Source organism: Drosophila subpulchrella, chromosome 2R (assembly GCF_014743375.2).
Source record: "Drosophila subpulchrella strain 33 F10 #4 breed RU33 chromosome 2R, RU_Dsub_v1.1 Primary Assembly, whole genome shotgun sequence".
In the NCBI taxonomy this organism is placed as follows: domain Eukaryota; kingdom Metazoa; phylum Arthropoda; class Insecta; order Diptera; family Drosophilidae; genus Drosophila; species Drosophila subpulchrella.
Window position 1 is genome coordinate 2640559 of NC_050611.1, and position 13386 is coordinate 2653944.

The 13386-nt window shown below is 44.6% G+C and overlaps 3 protein-coding genes across 6 annotated transcripts; 1 reads left to right on the forward strand and 2 right to left on the reverse strand.

Moving 5' to 3' along the window:
- Nucleotides 1-337: 337 nt before the first annotated feature.
- On the reverse strand, nt 338-4490 carry LOC119550364 (lysophosphatidylserine lipase ABHD12). Of its 3 annotated transcripts, none has more exons than XM_037859004.1 (6): nt 4353-4490; nt 3976-4058; nt 3626-3659; nt 2466-2579; nt 2023-2141; nt 338-1706 (listed from the first exon to the last, which is right to left on the reverse strand). In XM_037859004.1, exons 3-6 carry the CDS (start codon nt 3655-3657, stop codon nt 676-678), a joined length of 1296 nt encoding a protein of 431 aa, XP_037714932.1. In that variant the 5' UTR covers nt 3658-3659; nt 3976-4058; nt 4353-4490; the 3' UTR covers nt 338-675. The 3 variants fall into 3 exon arrangements, with proteins under 3 accessions (XP_037714932.1, XP_037714933.1, XP_037714934.1); XM_037859005.1 differs by having other exon boundaries at nt 549-1706; nt 2466-2671; XM_037859006.1 differs by lacking the exon at nt 2466-2579 and having other exon boundaries at nt 549-1706.
- A 279-nt stretch (nt 4491-4769) lies between these two features.
- LOC119549410 (ankyrin repeat domain-containing protein 13D) lies at nt 4770-8739 on the forward strand. Of its 2 annotated transcripts, none has more exons than XM_037857472.1 (7): nt 4770-4984; nt 5109-5241; nt 5298-5612; nt 6017-6333; nt 6639-6734; nt 6793-7535; nt 7995-8739. In XM_037857472.1, the coding sequence occupies exons 1-7, from the start codon at nt 4892-4894 to the stop codon at nt 8209-8211; spliced, it is 1914 nt and encodes a 637-aa protein (XP_037713400.1). In that variant the 5' UTR covers nt 4770-4891; the 3' UTR covers nt 8212-8739. The 2 variants fall into 2 exon arrangements, with proteins under 2 accessions (XP_037713400.1, XP_037713401.1); XM_037857473.1 differs by having other exon boundaries at nt 7712-8137.
- A 6-nt stretch (nt 8740-8745) lies between these two features.
- Nucleotides 8746-13016, reverse strand: LOC119549409 (exostosin-3). Its single transcript, XM_037857471.1, has 3 exons — nt 12704-13016; nt 12098-12223; nt 8746-12034 (listed from the first exon to the last, which is right to left on the reverse strand). Exons 1-3 carry the CDS (start codon nt 12929-12931, stop codon nt 9470-9472), a joined length of 2919 nt encoding a protein of 972 aa, XP_037713399.1. The 5' UTR covers nt 12932-13016; the 3' UTR covers nt 8746-9469.
- Between the last annotated feature and the right edge of the window lie 370 nt (nt 13017-13386).

Consider the following 13386-nt stretch of genomic DNA (forward strand, 5'->3'; position numbering starts at 1 on the left):
TGGTAAAGTTAAAGTTTATGGTCGATGCATCGATATCTATATTTGGGAACAATTCGTGGTTCCCCCTGGTTCCGATCTCTGCTAATAAGTAGCAGCGACATTAGCCCCATTACATTTTATGTTAAAAATATAATGTTACTAACAGGAAAAGGAATTTTAAAAATCTAAGTAGGAATAACCTCATCATTTTTAATTTATAGTAATTTTTGCTTTTTTTCCGATTCGGCCACATTAATAGCATATTAAATAATTCTAAATTCCTCACCGAACCGCTTCCAATTGCGTTTATCATCAAGATAACAAGCATAGCCAATTTAAACACAGAGAAGTTAAGATCTGTTCATTTATAATTTTATTCACATCTTATGACTATATTCTACGACTGTCATACACTTATCAATTCTTGTTATAACTTGAACGGTTTAAGAACACCGGTTTTTAAAAGTTAGCCTTCCTCGTTATGATAATGTCGTAACTTCATAGTAGTTCCTTTAAATAACCAAAAGGACATTGCAGCACAGTCAAAATGAAATTAAAAATAAAAAACGTCCATGTTCCTCGACTGCTTTAATTTGCTTGCACAGGGCGGAAATTTTGGAACGTGTCAATAGTGGCGGTAAAAAATTAAATTAGAATAATTATCATATACATAAATTAATGCCCAGATCATAGGATCTAGTAGACAGCATCCCGGTAGCTCTCCACAAAGGTTTGGATCATTCCCGGCAATTCCGGAGCTCGGCAGAGGTATTTATGTCCATACTTTAGGCTGGCTCTGAAGCGATGGAACTCCACGGGTCCCCAGGCCCGACTTCTTCCGTCCAGGGCGATTCTATACAGACGGTAGCCCAGGTGGATCGGCACCACAACATCGTCCGCTGCATGAATGATCAAAATGGGCTGCCGAAACTTCAGGACGTGAAGATCCGATTCGAACCTCAGCATGTTGTTGTACATGGGTGTTGAAATAGTGAAATCGAACCAGGGCAGGTGCTTAAAGAGCTTGGCGAACGGATGCATGCGTATCTCATCCCGTATGTTGGTGAAAGGGCTTTCGAGAATCACTCCCCTGGGAGCCCTTTCATTTAAACTCGCTAGCTTAGCACATAGGTGCGTGGCTACTCCGGTGCCCAGGGAGTGACCCCACACCACGATCGGATTGGAGGTGGTGTTGGCTATGTACTCAAACACCATCATAGCATCGCGTACAACGCCTTCCTCCGTTGGAGGCACGGGGTCCGAGTCCCCATAGCCTCTGTAGTCGAAGGAGAACACATGGTAGTTTAGCTTCCTCAGCAGCTTATACACCTCCGATCGGTGACCGCTGCCTCGGCTGGCTGTGTTTCCGTGGAGATAGAGGACCACAGTGCCACCTGGCATCCGCAGCAAGCGCTCGTAGAAGAGCTGCTCGTTTTCCGGCAGCACGACGGGAAATTCAGAGCGTATAGCTGGCGCCAGTGCCTTCAGCTCCTGTTCGTTGCCAGGCGCGGGTTCCAGGTGCTGATCCAGGTCTTGATTAACCTCCTCCTCAACGCGGAGTTCGCGCTTAAAGCGACGTACTGCATTGCTGGGCAGGACATGCCAAACACCAACACGCACGCCATCCTCGTCCTGATCGTGATCTTTGACGGTGATGTAAAAATTCCTAGTGGCATACAGTCCCACGCTCTCTGGCTTGGTGAGATCAAGTCCCTTGGGATATTTAACTAAAACAAAGGAGAATCAATCGATTAAGTTAAGGATTACCATTGCCACGACCTTTAAAGCCGAAATATAATATTTATGACTTATTTTAATAATACCAAAGCTTTCCTTTTCGGATATTTAATAAGAAAACATAAAAGTTTTATTCGAAGACTTTTGTACAATTACGATAATGACTTTTGCCACCTTAAGAATTCGCGGTTGAGGTTTTGTGACCTTTTATGCATCATATGAGAATGCAAGGAAAGTATTTACAAGACCACGGGTCTTAATTTTAAGATTGATTTATTTTTCCAAAATGTATTAGAGAATACTTACTGAATGTGAGGAATAGTATGCCGCGTTGAAACGTCACGGAGTAGCGAAATATCAGCGGCAGGACCACAAAGATCAGGAAGAAGACCACCAGACATGCTTGCAGAGATCGAAGACCCACTCTGCGAAAAATGCCAGTTAATGAGAGGTAAAAGGTGACTGTGTGCTTAGGGGGTGGGAACAATTTTAGTATTAACGGAGTGACAACACAAAATGAAAGGTGAACAAGCTGGTGAGAGTGTGAGCGTGATGGATCAGGGGACATATGTTTGTACATTAGGTTAGCAAGCAAAGCGGAAATTACGGAAAAGCGGAAACGGAATAGGCCGGCGATATCCGCGAAAAAAATGTCGATGTCACGATACTTGGATCAAAAATCAGAAGAATGTGGTTCGGGTTATGTCGTTATACAAGCGCACAACATCGAATCGAGCGTAGATACTTACAGACCAGTTAGCCAACTAAGTAGGATCGTTCCGGGAATGAGTGTGGCAAAGAAAACGGACCTTAGGCAACTATGAAGCTCGTACATTGTGATTGTTTTACGTCCGTTCTGTATTCTGCTTAAAATATAGTTAGCGATATATCGATCTATCGGGACAAGCGACTTAACACTGAATGTTACTGATTTTGTGCGTTTTTTTGTGTGGAGCTTTCCCGGGCGAAAAGAGAGATAAACAAATTACTTGGTTATTACTTTGTTAATTCAGATAGATTTCTTTTTTTTTTGCAGGGGGATTCACCAAACTGGACGCATGCAACACCGTACTGGACCAAGGAATTATTCCTCCAGAGAGCGACCTTTGCACCAAAGGGGTTAACCGCTGATAAAGTTGCGATTCGGGAGATTTGTTAGGTGACTGGGTGATTACACATGTATTATGAATAAGTATTATGCATGCAAATGTTCATTTATGTGGGATATTGGGTATGTTGTTCCTTATATTATTCTATTATCTATCCTAAGAAATGTATTTAAAAACACTACACTTTCTTCAGCCTACTGAAAATGTCGTTAAAAACAAACTTTACTATTATTTATTCTTGTTTTGAACTAGTTTCTAATTTTTGATTCGTAGTCACTACACTTTTTTTTTTTTTGAAGAGTTAAAGAGCCCGCAAAAACTGTTGGCTAATTCCTAGTCTTTTTGAATCACTATGTATCTCCAAAAAATTTTTTACCAATCAAAGCCTGGGCATTGACATAAAGATAACATAATCGCAATAAATTAGTAGTTTGGTGATAAGAACAAAAATAGTTATGTAGTTTATTTTGACTATACCAAATTATTAATTATTTTACGTTGTATTTTCACTTTACAATAAGCTTTAGGTATCTAGATCACTTTCGCTGTCCCAAGTCACTTTCAATAAAATCGAGCCACCTTACCGGACAATGAACACTACTGTAATGATAATGGAGGTATAATGATTTCAGATATGAGTGCTACTCAAGCGTGACTAATACTTGGAGGCCCATAACTTTTCTGGGGGGAGTTTGGAAGCAACAACTACGGAAGCGGATTCGTCGGGTGGTCGGTAATTCGGGTTCGGGGAAAACGAATATATATGGGATCACAACACACAATTACGCAAACTAACACACCTTTTGAGTTGTCGCCGGCGCGTGAAGAGCATAACTGAAAAGAGTGAATAATACGAAAAGAGCATTAGTGAGTCGATCACTTTTTAAAAAAAAGTTAAAAGAACCGCCAAAAGTGCAAGCGTGATCGATAATCGGCAATCGCCTATCGAGAGAGTAAAATCGCTTCCGGCTTACAAATTTTAATCACAATTTCTTTGGTTTAACTTTAAAAACTGCAAAAGCGCATTGAGCGCTGAGCAAAGTTTCTCCACGAACTGATAGCTTGCAAAGTGGGCGAATTTTTCATGAGCAAGTGCACTAACGCAATGCACTTGTGGCCAATTAACGACTAAATTGGCAATTACTCTTACTTGAAAGAGAGCTTCTGGTCGTCAGGTGAATTAAAGCGTGCGAAGTGCGATCGAAAGTCTCTCTACGCCAATAGCATGATGACCTACAAATAATAGAAAATATGAAAACTTATTAAAATTCAGTTAAGTGGGTGGGCGTGGCCGGGAGGCGGTAGACACGGCAGTGAATATAAGTGGAAAATGTGAATTAAGTAAAGAAAAGTAAAGTATGTGAAAAACTACATCTGACATCTTGTTAACCCCTCAAGCCGTCTAATCTCATTAACCCATCAGGTACACCCACAATCCCCCCTTTTTAGTTGACGTATCCATGTTTTACATAATTTCTTTTGGGTTTGTATTGGGGGGGAAAACACCATTTTATAAATCGAGCTTACCACTCACGCGCCAGCAACTTTCCTCTTTTCGGATCGGAAGATACCTTGGAAAACCTTATTTCGCTCGATTTCAGAGCAATTAATGCGATTTGGAATATTTTCTGCCGAACAGCTGTCAATGTTGTTATTGACTATCGATGGCAGCTAGAGATGACAAAAGCTATGGGGCTCAATATCGCACCGTTTATGCGTCATCTTCATTGACTTTTAATCCAATTATTTTTTATTTTTTGTTTTAAATTGTTCAACTTTCATAGATACACAAATTTTGTTGAAAGTTTTTTACTTATATATTTATTGACCTCATATTTAATTATTTTTTAAACTTTTTCTCAACTTTGGCAATACAAACTGGTAACCGCCCATCGATATATCGCTTGCCGGCGTTTTACGTTTGCCATCACTACTCCTCTATCGATGGACCGCCCGCAGTGTGACCAGACTTCCGCCCCTTAGAGTTTGTTTTTTTCTCACGGAGCCCAGAAACAAAAGAAATCGCCATTTAGCCGCAGAGCAGACGGCGCAAATCGAGATCCAGGATGAGGAGCGTCGAGGAGATCAAGGCGGAGTACCCGCTGCACTGGCACATCTGGCACAACGATCCGGAGCAGCTGCAGGCGGCCATCGAGCAGGTGAAAAGGGGGTGGTGCTCCGTGGGGGGCGTGGGGTGTGGCCCCAGGGACAGGTGCTAATTGAATTAGCAGGGTCCGGGGAAATGGCACGATGATAAAAACCACTGATTCCGTCACCTTGCAGAACGATAAGGAGAAAATCGATCCGCGCGGCCGCACGCCACTGATGCTGGCCGTGAGACTGGCCAATTTGGCGTGCGTCAAGTGCCTCCTGGCGGCCAAGTGCAATGCCACCTACGAGCACGAAGGATGGTCCAGTAAGTCTACCGAAGTAATTCCACAGAGAAACCCCCATTAATCCCCCCGCCCCCAGTTGTCCAGGAGGCCGTTTGCACCGGCGATGTGGACATCCTGACGGCCATCATCGAGGTCCGGGACCTCCAACGTCATGTCCAGCGGGTGACGCATGTGCCCAAGTTGCTGCAGCACCTCCTGGATGCCCCAGACTTCTACATCGAGATGAAGTGGGAGTTCACCTCCTGGGTGCCCCTGATGTCGCGGCTCTGCCCCAGTGACACCTACAAGGTCTACAAGCGGGGAGCCAATGTCCGGATAGACACCACTCTCCTGGGCTTCGACAACAACACCTGGCAACGGGGCAACCGCTCTTACATCTTCAAGGGAGCTAGTAAGTGGAGATATAGGAAATATATTAAATGCGTTATTAATTCTAAGTTCTTGTAAATAGAGGGTTTCCCAACTATAATTTAGTTCAGTAAGCTATTCTTATAAAAATAGGGTCATGATCAGCATATTTTTGTTAAGTTAATGTGGCTTTATTCTAACTCGAATCAGTGTTTGTTAAAAATAATTTCCCTTCCCTTATCAATTTCATAATACCATGAAACAAATGTTATTATAACAAGGGCTATAACATTTCATAAATTTCCGTATCAAATCAAGTAAGTTCTTAATTGCCTCAGTTTATTAAAACTAGTTTGAATTTGTAATTCATTTTGAACCAAACGATTGTTATAATTTTAGTCACCTGTTTTTGAAAAACAAGTCTCATTCCTCTATTTTCCTTTGCAGAAGAAACTGCCACGATGATCGAGATCGATCACGACACAAACGAGGTGATGGTGGAGGAGATGAGTAGCGACATCGGCGACATTGTGGCCATACCACCTGCCTTGGGGACTGTGAGGGCCCGTCTCAATGCCCCGGTCATCACCAACAACATCGAGATGGACAAGATCAGCTTCGAGCGCAACAAGTGCGGCATTTGGGGCTGGCGGAGCGAGAAATCGGAGATGATCAACGGCTACAACTGCAAGGTGTACGGAGCCAGCAATGTGGAGTTCGTCACCAAGACGCGAATGGATCACCTGAGCGAGGAGCAAATCAAGGTAAATATTCTTAATGTGTTTGTTTATTATAATGTATATATGGTGAAAACATTTTCTTTAAAACTACATATGAAAATATAATAAGTCCAAGACTTTCATGAGCCTCACGCCCATTTGCTAATTGTTCGAACTCAGGTGTGGTTTACCTTACAGATTGGCTAATAGCCACTTTAATATTTCCTAAAACCGATTAGCATTACTTTTTCTTTATCTTGAAGTTTCTTTACTAATATATTTCCCTATAAAATAAAACAAATTGTATATATATTTATTTATTGACCCTTAATTGGTTTTTATATTTTTAGAACAAGACAGCAAGGACGCCGCTGCATAGTCTGCTGGGAATTGCCGATGAGGACTATGTGTCCCCCGCTGATGCCGCCGCGGCACTCAAAGATCGCGTATGTTAAATGCTTTTTTTCAACTTTCGCACCTTTAATTTTTTTCCTATCTTTCCAGACACCCTCGCCTCGTTTGGGGGAAGATTCTATCGCCGCAGCTGAAAATGGAGGCCGAGTCTCGCCTGCCCCTGGCAATCAGAGCAACGGCAGCTCCGCCTGCGCATCAGGCACCAGTACACCCAAGTCTTCTGTAACACCGGAGGAGTACTTCACTCCGGAGGTGGATCTTCACGGAAGGGACGTTGGCGGTCCCAAGAACCTGAGCACAAAGGTGCAGCGCTTCAAGGCCAATTTGTGGCTGGCCGAGGAGCATCCCATCCGACTGCAAGAACAGGTGCTTCCCATTCTGGATCTCATGTCCACCATGGCCAGTCCACATGTGTCCAAGCTGAGGGACTTTATTACAATGCAGCTGCCTGCCGGATTTCCCGTCAAAGTGGAAATCCCGCTCTTCCATGTCCTGAATGCCTGTATCACATTTGGAAATGTATTTGCTTTAACCTCGCCCGTAGAGCACGTGGCCACGCTGCAGGAGCAAGATCGGGTTACTTGTCTGGTCGACGATCGCTGCTTTGATGTCCCGGCTCACTACACAAACAGAGGAAGCGATGTCCGGCGGCAGATACCTCTCGATGAGGATGATATGCTGCAGTATGCCATCGAGCAGAGTTTAGTGGAAACAAGTGGAGCCTGTGGCGTGGAAGCCAGGGACGACGACAAGGTTGACATCTGGGAGGTGCTAAGGGGCCAAAACGTAGTAGGATCCGACCTTCTTCCAGAAGATGACGAGCAACTGCAACGGTAAGTCCAGCGAATGATACTTTTGCTCTTGCAGAATAATATGGTTTAAAACACCAAGTTGGAGAGTTTCATGGTGCTATAGCTGTTCTGCAAGGGTATTTAGAGCTTCGGCTGCCGAAACTGTGTATGATTTTGTTCAACGACCAAAACTAACAACTCTCAATGGTAAACGCTAGTGGCCACCGCTTCTCCTCGCACTTACTGTCTCCCCACCGCCAACAGTACGGGCGGTACTCGCCCTCTCCCAAGCACCATCCCCAATCCTTTTCCCACTCGCAACTCCTGTTGGAGCCGCAGACACGTGGGCGATCATCTTCGGCGGGTGCACAGTTCAAAAACGATTTGGGCTACATGAAGAAGATCTTCAAGTAGCGCTAAAAACCCTCTCCCATCCTTTCGTATTGCTAGTTTTGATCCAAGCTTTGTGTGTTCTTGTGCCCTCTTCCTCATCAATTGCAGAGTCCTCCAGGAATCATTGCTGGGAGCCCATGCGAACCCCCAAAGCGGATCGCCCGCCTCCGAAGACGACGACGATGGAGGATTCCGGTATGTGGATCCAGATCTAGCCATGGCCATGCGATTGTCGCAACAGGAGCAGAGGAAGTTCGAACTGGAGCGGCAGCAGGAGCAGGAGATGATCGAGCAGGCGCTGAAGCTCAGTCTGCAGGAGCACTAATCACCTATCAGCGATTCCAAATTGAAGTTCATTTGATTTCTAGTGTAAACTTCGGACTAAGTTGTATAAATAATACGAGTACTTTAAGTTCCCCTCGCATCCTTCCCCGCCCTGTCCTTGTTTTGAATTGTGATACAAGCGGGACGCAAAGCGGGAAGCTGTCGCCTGGTCTCAACTCGTCCACTCGCAACCGAAGGATCCACCCTTTATATACCATTGTATCCAAAGTAGTCCTCGTAGCTGTAGCTTTTGCAAATGTATCTAGTATCTGGTAGATACTATCTTAAAATTAAGAGCGTGTGGTAGCTGGAAGATATAATATTGCGTATCTTCCGGGTCGGTTGGATCAGTTAGATGTACCTCAGCTAACCTCTAACCGGCAAGCCACATGTGTGCGTGTCCTTAATCTGTATCCACTAATCAGCATTACCCATAATTTATACTAATACCCACTTACACATCATGCGCATGTAAGCTGTCACCTTTTTGTGTAAATGAAGAAAATATATGAAATAATCATGAAGAAAACACGTCTTTTTATACTTAGCGATATAGTTTCGTTTATTAAGCACTATATACAAAGTCAAAATCGGTACACAACTTATTCTAATTAAGCAAACACACTAAAAAGTCTCAGAATTTGTTTTGGTATCTGCTCAAAATATTCAGCTACTTTTCGAGTACTACTTTTGTAGGATTTCAAAAGCGTAGTTTAGAAAATGGCTGATAGTCATATAAAGCCATGCGAAATAATTAATGATCAGACAAAAGCGAGCTGCGTAATCTCCATTGGCTTATCAACGGCCATACTTAGGTCAAAATAGTGTATATACATATGGGCATGTTCTGGTTTTCACAAATTAAAAGATTTGTTCGATTTCAAATCAATTTTGTGTCATTTTAAATAAGGGGGTTTCGCAATTTTCTACCTAAAATATATAGTCTAGTTAGGCAAATAAAGATTTTTAAGTTTATAACTAGCATAGTTCAGCTGGGGTTGCCTGAATTGGATGAAAATTGTCGATTCCCCTGTATTGCACAGCTTTGGTTAAAATTCTAGTCAATATGGATAATAGGCTTGTCAATTTAAACTAATTTTTATCTCGAACTTAATGTTCTAAAAAATAATATGTGAAAACCGGAACATGCCTGATAAGTTTTACTTACGTCTAGGAGTCATTCAGCTGGTGATCACTTCGTTAAGGTAAGTGAAGTGGCCGCCGTTGTCGGAATTGGGGTTCTTGGATCAGTTTTACGACTAGATGTACTTGAAGCACTTTTGCTTGTCGTGCGGGATACGAGTCTTGAAGAGAATGGAGTCCGCCCGGTATTGGGTGTTCAGCAGCGGCGTATAGCCAAACACCCGGCTAAAGAAGTTGATGCACTTGTGCCGCTCTTGGAAGTGAGTATCGTCCTCGCTGAGCGAAACCGGACAACCGGGGCAGCGGAACGTCCACCTGGAGGTTACTTTAACTGGTGGTTTCCTCGTTATGTGGGATACAAGGAAGTTCATAGCGATGTCTTCGCAGTTCATGTACTCATCCACTTTATCCCTAATCGCCTGCGGTAGGTGATAGGTATACAAGTAAAGGTAGTACTTGTGCACAAACGCTGCTCCTGTCAGTACCATGCTAAGTTCGCAGCTGTAGTTGGAGTTGTAGTGCCACTGGCCATTGGGATTGCCTAAGTCCCAAGCGTGATACCGTCCTGGGAAGCCCACAACTCTATCGCGATGCTCTCGCCACACCCGGAATCCGAAAAGTATCTCGTCATGGCGTAGATGGGCATCGTCATCCACGGAGAGCACTGCCTCTGTTTCAATAACATCAAACGGCAGGAAGCGGTTGTTCAGTGAGTTTCTGGGAGCCCGAAGGACGGCCACCGGAACGCCAATATCCGGCCATCGTAGGTCATCTAGTGGTGGCTTTGGTGAGTTCCAAACCACCACCACCTTGTGCAGATAGGGCAGACCATAAAGCCTGCCTAATGAATCCATCAGGACTTGCTCTCTTTCGTAAGTTAACATTACAATGGTGAACTGCTCTCGCGGGTAGTTTCCACCCAGGGACTCTCCAAATTCCTTTCCAGCTCCTCCAAGTCCTTTACCTATCGGACGAAAGCCAGTATGCGACCCCATGAACTTGGCTTCCGAGGGCAATGCAGGATCAAAAGGCAGCTGAGGGTATAGGTAAAAGGGATCCAACCAATCGTTCCAGGCTTCCTTCGCCTGCATCCGCAATATTGTATAGTTCCGCCGAAAAGCAGGACTGGGATAGGGCGGTTCAATGGGACCCAACGACTCCTCCGGTTCCGTATCCAAGCCGACAGGTGGATCTGATTTGAGTGGTATAAAGGTGCTGTTGAACACACTTTGCGCTATAACTGAGGGCACTGGTCTGGGCGGTATACCAAGGCGGTCTCTCAAGCTGGCAATCACTGTATCCACGGTGGCCTGAACGGAGCTCAAATAGCGCTCCCAAATGAGTCGCCCCTGTCGTCGCAGGAGCAATAAATCCGCATCCTGAACTGCTCGTAGAAGAAAATGTAGCTCTGTTATCCGAGCTTTTGGTAAGAGAATAGCCGATCTCCTCCAATCCAGAGTCTCAGCGTAAGGCAAGCGCAGTTCATCTGCCCCAAGGATTACGGGCACAGCACCCGAACGAAGAGCCTCATAGATCCTAGCAAGCATTAGAGTCGAGGAAACTCTGCCATTCAATGGGGGTAAAATCAGAGAAAAAGTGGAGTCCTTGAGTAACTGCCGGCGCGAGGAATCTGATCCACACAGCGTCCAATCAGGCAGGGAATCACCCTCTTGCTGCTCCGTGGCTGGGATACACTGAAATTGCAAGACAAACTGATCCTGCGTAGCGCCTTTGGCCATATCTGCCAGGTGCTCCAGAATAAACGCATCCAAAGGATTCAAGCCACTTTGTTTGGGTCTAAGCTCTCCTTGGTAACTAAGCAGGTATTTTCTTCTGGCTGGCACCATTCCCGCGCACTCCTGCCACACATCTCCTCCAGGAGGACCCAAAATGGGTGGCACAATTAGGTCGTAACCTGGACGGAACTGATCTCTTTCAAATGCACTCTGCACCACAATGGCTCGCATTGTGTTCTGTTTGTAAAGGGGATTTGTGCGATGTGAGGTGAGATCTCGTCTAGCCAAGTTGAGCAGCACATGGTTGCGTCCATCGCCGCCCCAATAAGGCAGGCTGTAAAGTTTCTCCATATCCACGGGGCAGTCATTGGCATGGCTGGGTGTTGATGGCTGTTGATGCTCCGCCTCCTGCGCCGCATAGCGATTATTCCGCAGGAGATCCTGTTCAAGGAGGGCCTCTCCCACCAGCACCAGATATATGCAGGCATGCTTGGGATCCTTAACTATATGGGCATTGTATCCCAAAGTCTGTTTCAGAGTGGTCTTCAGAAAACCATCGATATCATAACCCTTCCTCTGAACGCTATGCTCATCTGGATCGTACAGATAAACAGGAAATCCGGAGGTAAGACTGCAGCGCGAGTGATTAAAACAGTTGTGCATCTCGCAGCTGGCCGCCATTCCTCCAGTGATGGGATTCATCTTCCTTGGCAGTGTGTTCGGTAAAAGAGAGCGGGGCAGTGCCAAATCTGGGGTGTTCCGCTGAACTGCCTCTCGTTGGGCCACCTGCGCTTGCTCCACGGAGATCTTGAGGCGTTCCAGCTCAGTTTGTTCCCTGAGAAGTTCCTGTTTAAGCTCCTCGATCTTCTGGTTGTACTGACTTATGTCTGATTGCAGCTTCTGGCGACGGGACTCCAGTTCGCGCAGCTCCACAGACACGGTGCTCTGGATGGAAATGTGTAGATTGTGGATTCTGACTTGGTCTGATTGAATTTTTAGAGAACTCACCTTGATTCTCACCATCTCCTCGATGCGCATTTTCAAGTCGCCCGCCCTCATGGCGCTAAAATCCTCGTAGGCATCTAAAAGAGGTGAGCTGCGATGCAGATCCAAAGGTGGGGCATCTTGCTCAGTCTGGAAGAAATTGATATCTTTGATCAATATTTATCAACGAAGAGTTAATAGTATCTTTGACACACTCTGATAACGTTAAAGATAAGCTAAGATAATACAATTGCTATTGGAAACATGATAGACATTTGTCAGTATTTTATAAATGAGTATAAAGTAATGAATCTTCCTGTTTAACATGATTGAGAATCTATACAAAATTAAAGTTAACTTTCTAGATTAGCCGACTAATTAGTTTCGAGCGTTAAAAGATATAAGAAACATGAACCGAAGTGTGCAGAACATACGAGCGTTATAGTTGCTTAAATTGAAACTAGCCTAACTTTACTATTTTAAAACCTTATAACGAGATTGAACAATTTATTATACGAACAGATTTCGAGCGTTATCACTCATCTTGAAATCTTGACCCCTGCTGTGGTGCCGATTCTCCACTGGAGTTCACTTCCTGCCCTTAAAAGATTGGGAGCTCCCGATACCTACGCTGAGGATTCGGTACGCCAGGCAGGACACGAGGAGCAGGAACATCAGGAGCACCGCCGGCAGCTTGTAGCGACGGAACTGCCGCATCCAGGACGTCCGGAATCCCATCGGGTGGCGGATTTGGGCGGAGGAGGAGCTCGGGGCACTGGCGTCCTTGCCGCCACCACTGCCAGTTTCCAGGGGGTGGTACGCCTCTCCGGAGTGGCCAAGGTCGTACGCCGGTGGCATGGCATCAGCTTCAGCTCGCGATCTCACCGAAATAACGCATTTATTTACACTTATTTGCGAGTTGTGCTCGTTTAGTTGGCAACGCGGTCGCATCTAGCATGACGAAAGTCATCGGCGGAGCGAAACTTATCGATAATGGTAACGGTAATCAGTTCAGCCCGCCAAATTTAAATTAGTCTATAGAAATTTAAAAAAATTATACCATGTTTAGAGAATTTTCACAAAAGAAACCTACTGATTATTAAGTAAGATCTTTTACAATTAATCTTGCCTAACTTAAAAATAAGAATGCATAACGAAATCAAGGGAGAACGTTTTATTAGACTATGCACCATAAAAAGAAGTGCTGATATAAAGTAAATTGGAAACTCCCAGACATAGAGAATGTTTACAAAAGAACCGTACCGTTTTATTTAGATTATAATAATTTATTAATTATAATAAAGAAAGGTCTT

Bases quoted from the DNA above. Each gene is read 5' to 3' on its own strand.
- LOC119549410 (XM_037857472.1), top strand. From the start codon at position 4,892: ATGAGGAGCGTCGAGGAGATCAAGGCGGAGTACCCGCTGCACTGGCAC. The intron at 5,613-6,016 runs GTAAGTGGAGAT...TTTCCTTTGCAG, and splicing joins TTACATCTTCAAGGGAGCTA to AAGAAACTGCCACGATGATC. The intron at 6,735-6,792 runs GTATGTTAAATG...CTATCTTTCCAG, and splicing joins CCGCGGCACTCAAAGATCGC to ACACCCTCGCCTCGTTTGGG.
- LOC119549409 (XM_037857471.1), bottom strand. From the start codon at position 12,931: ATGCCACCGGCGTACGACCTTGGCCACTCCGGAGAGGCGTACCACCCC. The intron at 12,224-12,703 runs GTAGGTATCGGG...AATTTCTTCCAG, and splicing joins TGGCGTACCGAATCCTCAGC to ACTGAGCAAGATGCCCCACC. The intron at 12,035-12,097 runs GTGAGTTCTCTA...ATTTCCATCCAG, and splicing joins AGGAGATGGTGAGAATCAAG to AGCACCGTGTCTGTGGAGCT.
- LOC119550364 (XM_037859004.1), bottom strand. From the start codon at position 3,657: ATGCTCTTCACGCGCCGGCGACAACTCAAAAG. The intron at 2,142-2,465 runs GTAAGTATCTAC...CATTTTTCGCAG, and splicing joins CTTAGTTGGCTAACTGGTCT to AGTGGGTCTTCGATCTCTGC. The intron at 1,707-2,022 runs GTAAGTATTCTC...CCTTTGTTTTAG, and splicing joins CATACTATTCCTCACATTCA to TTAAATATCCCAAGGGACTT.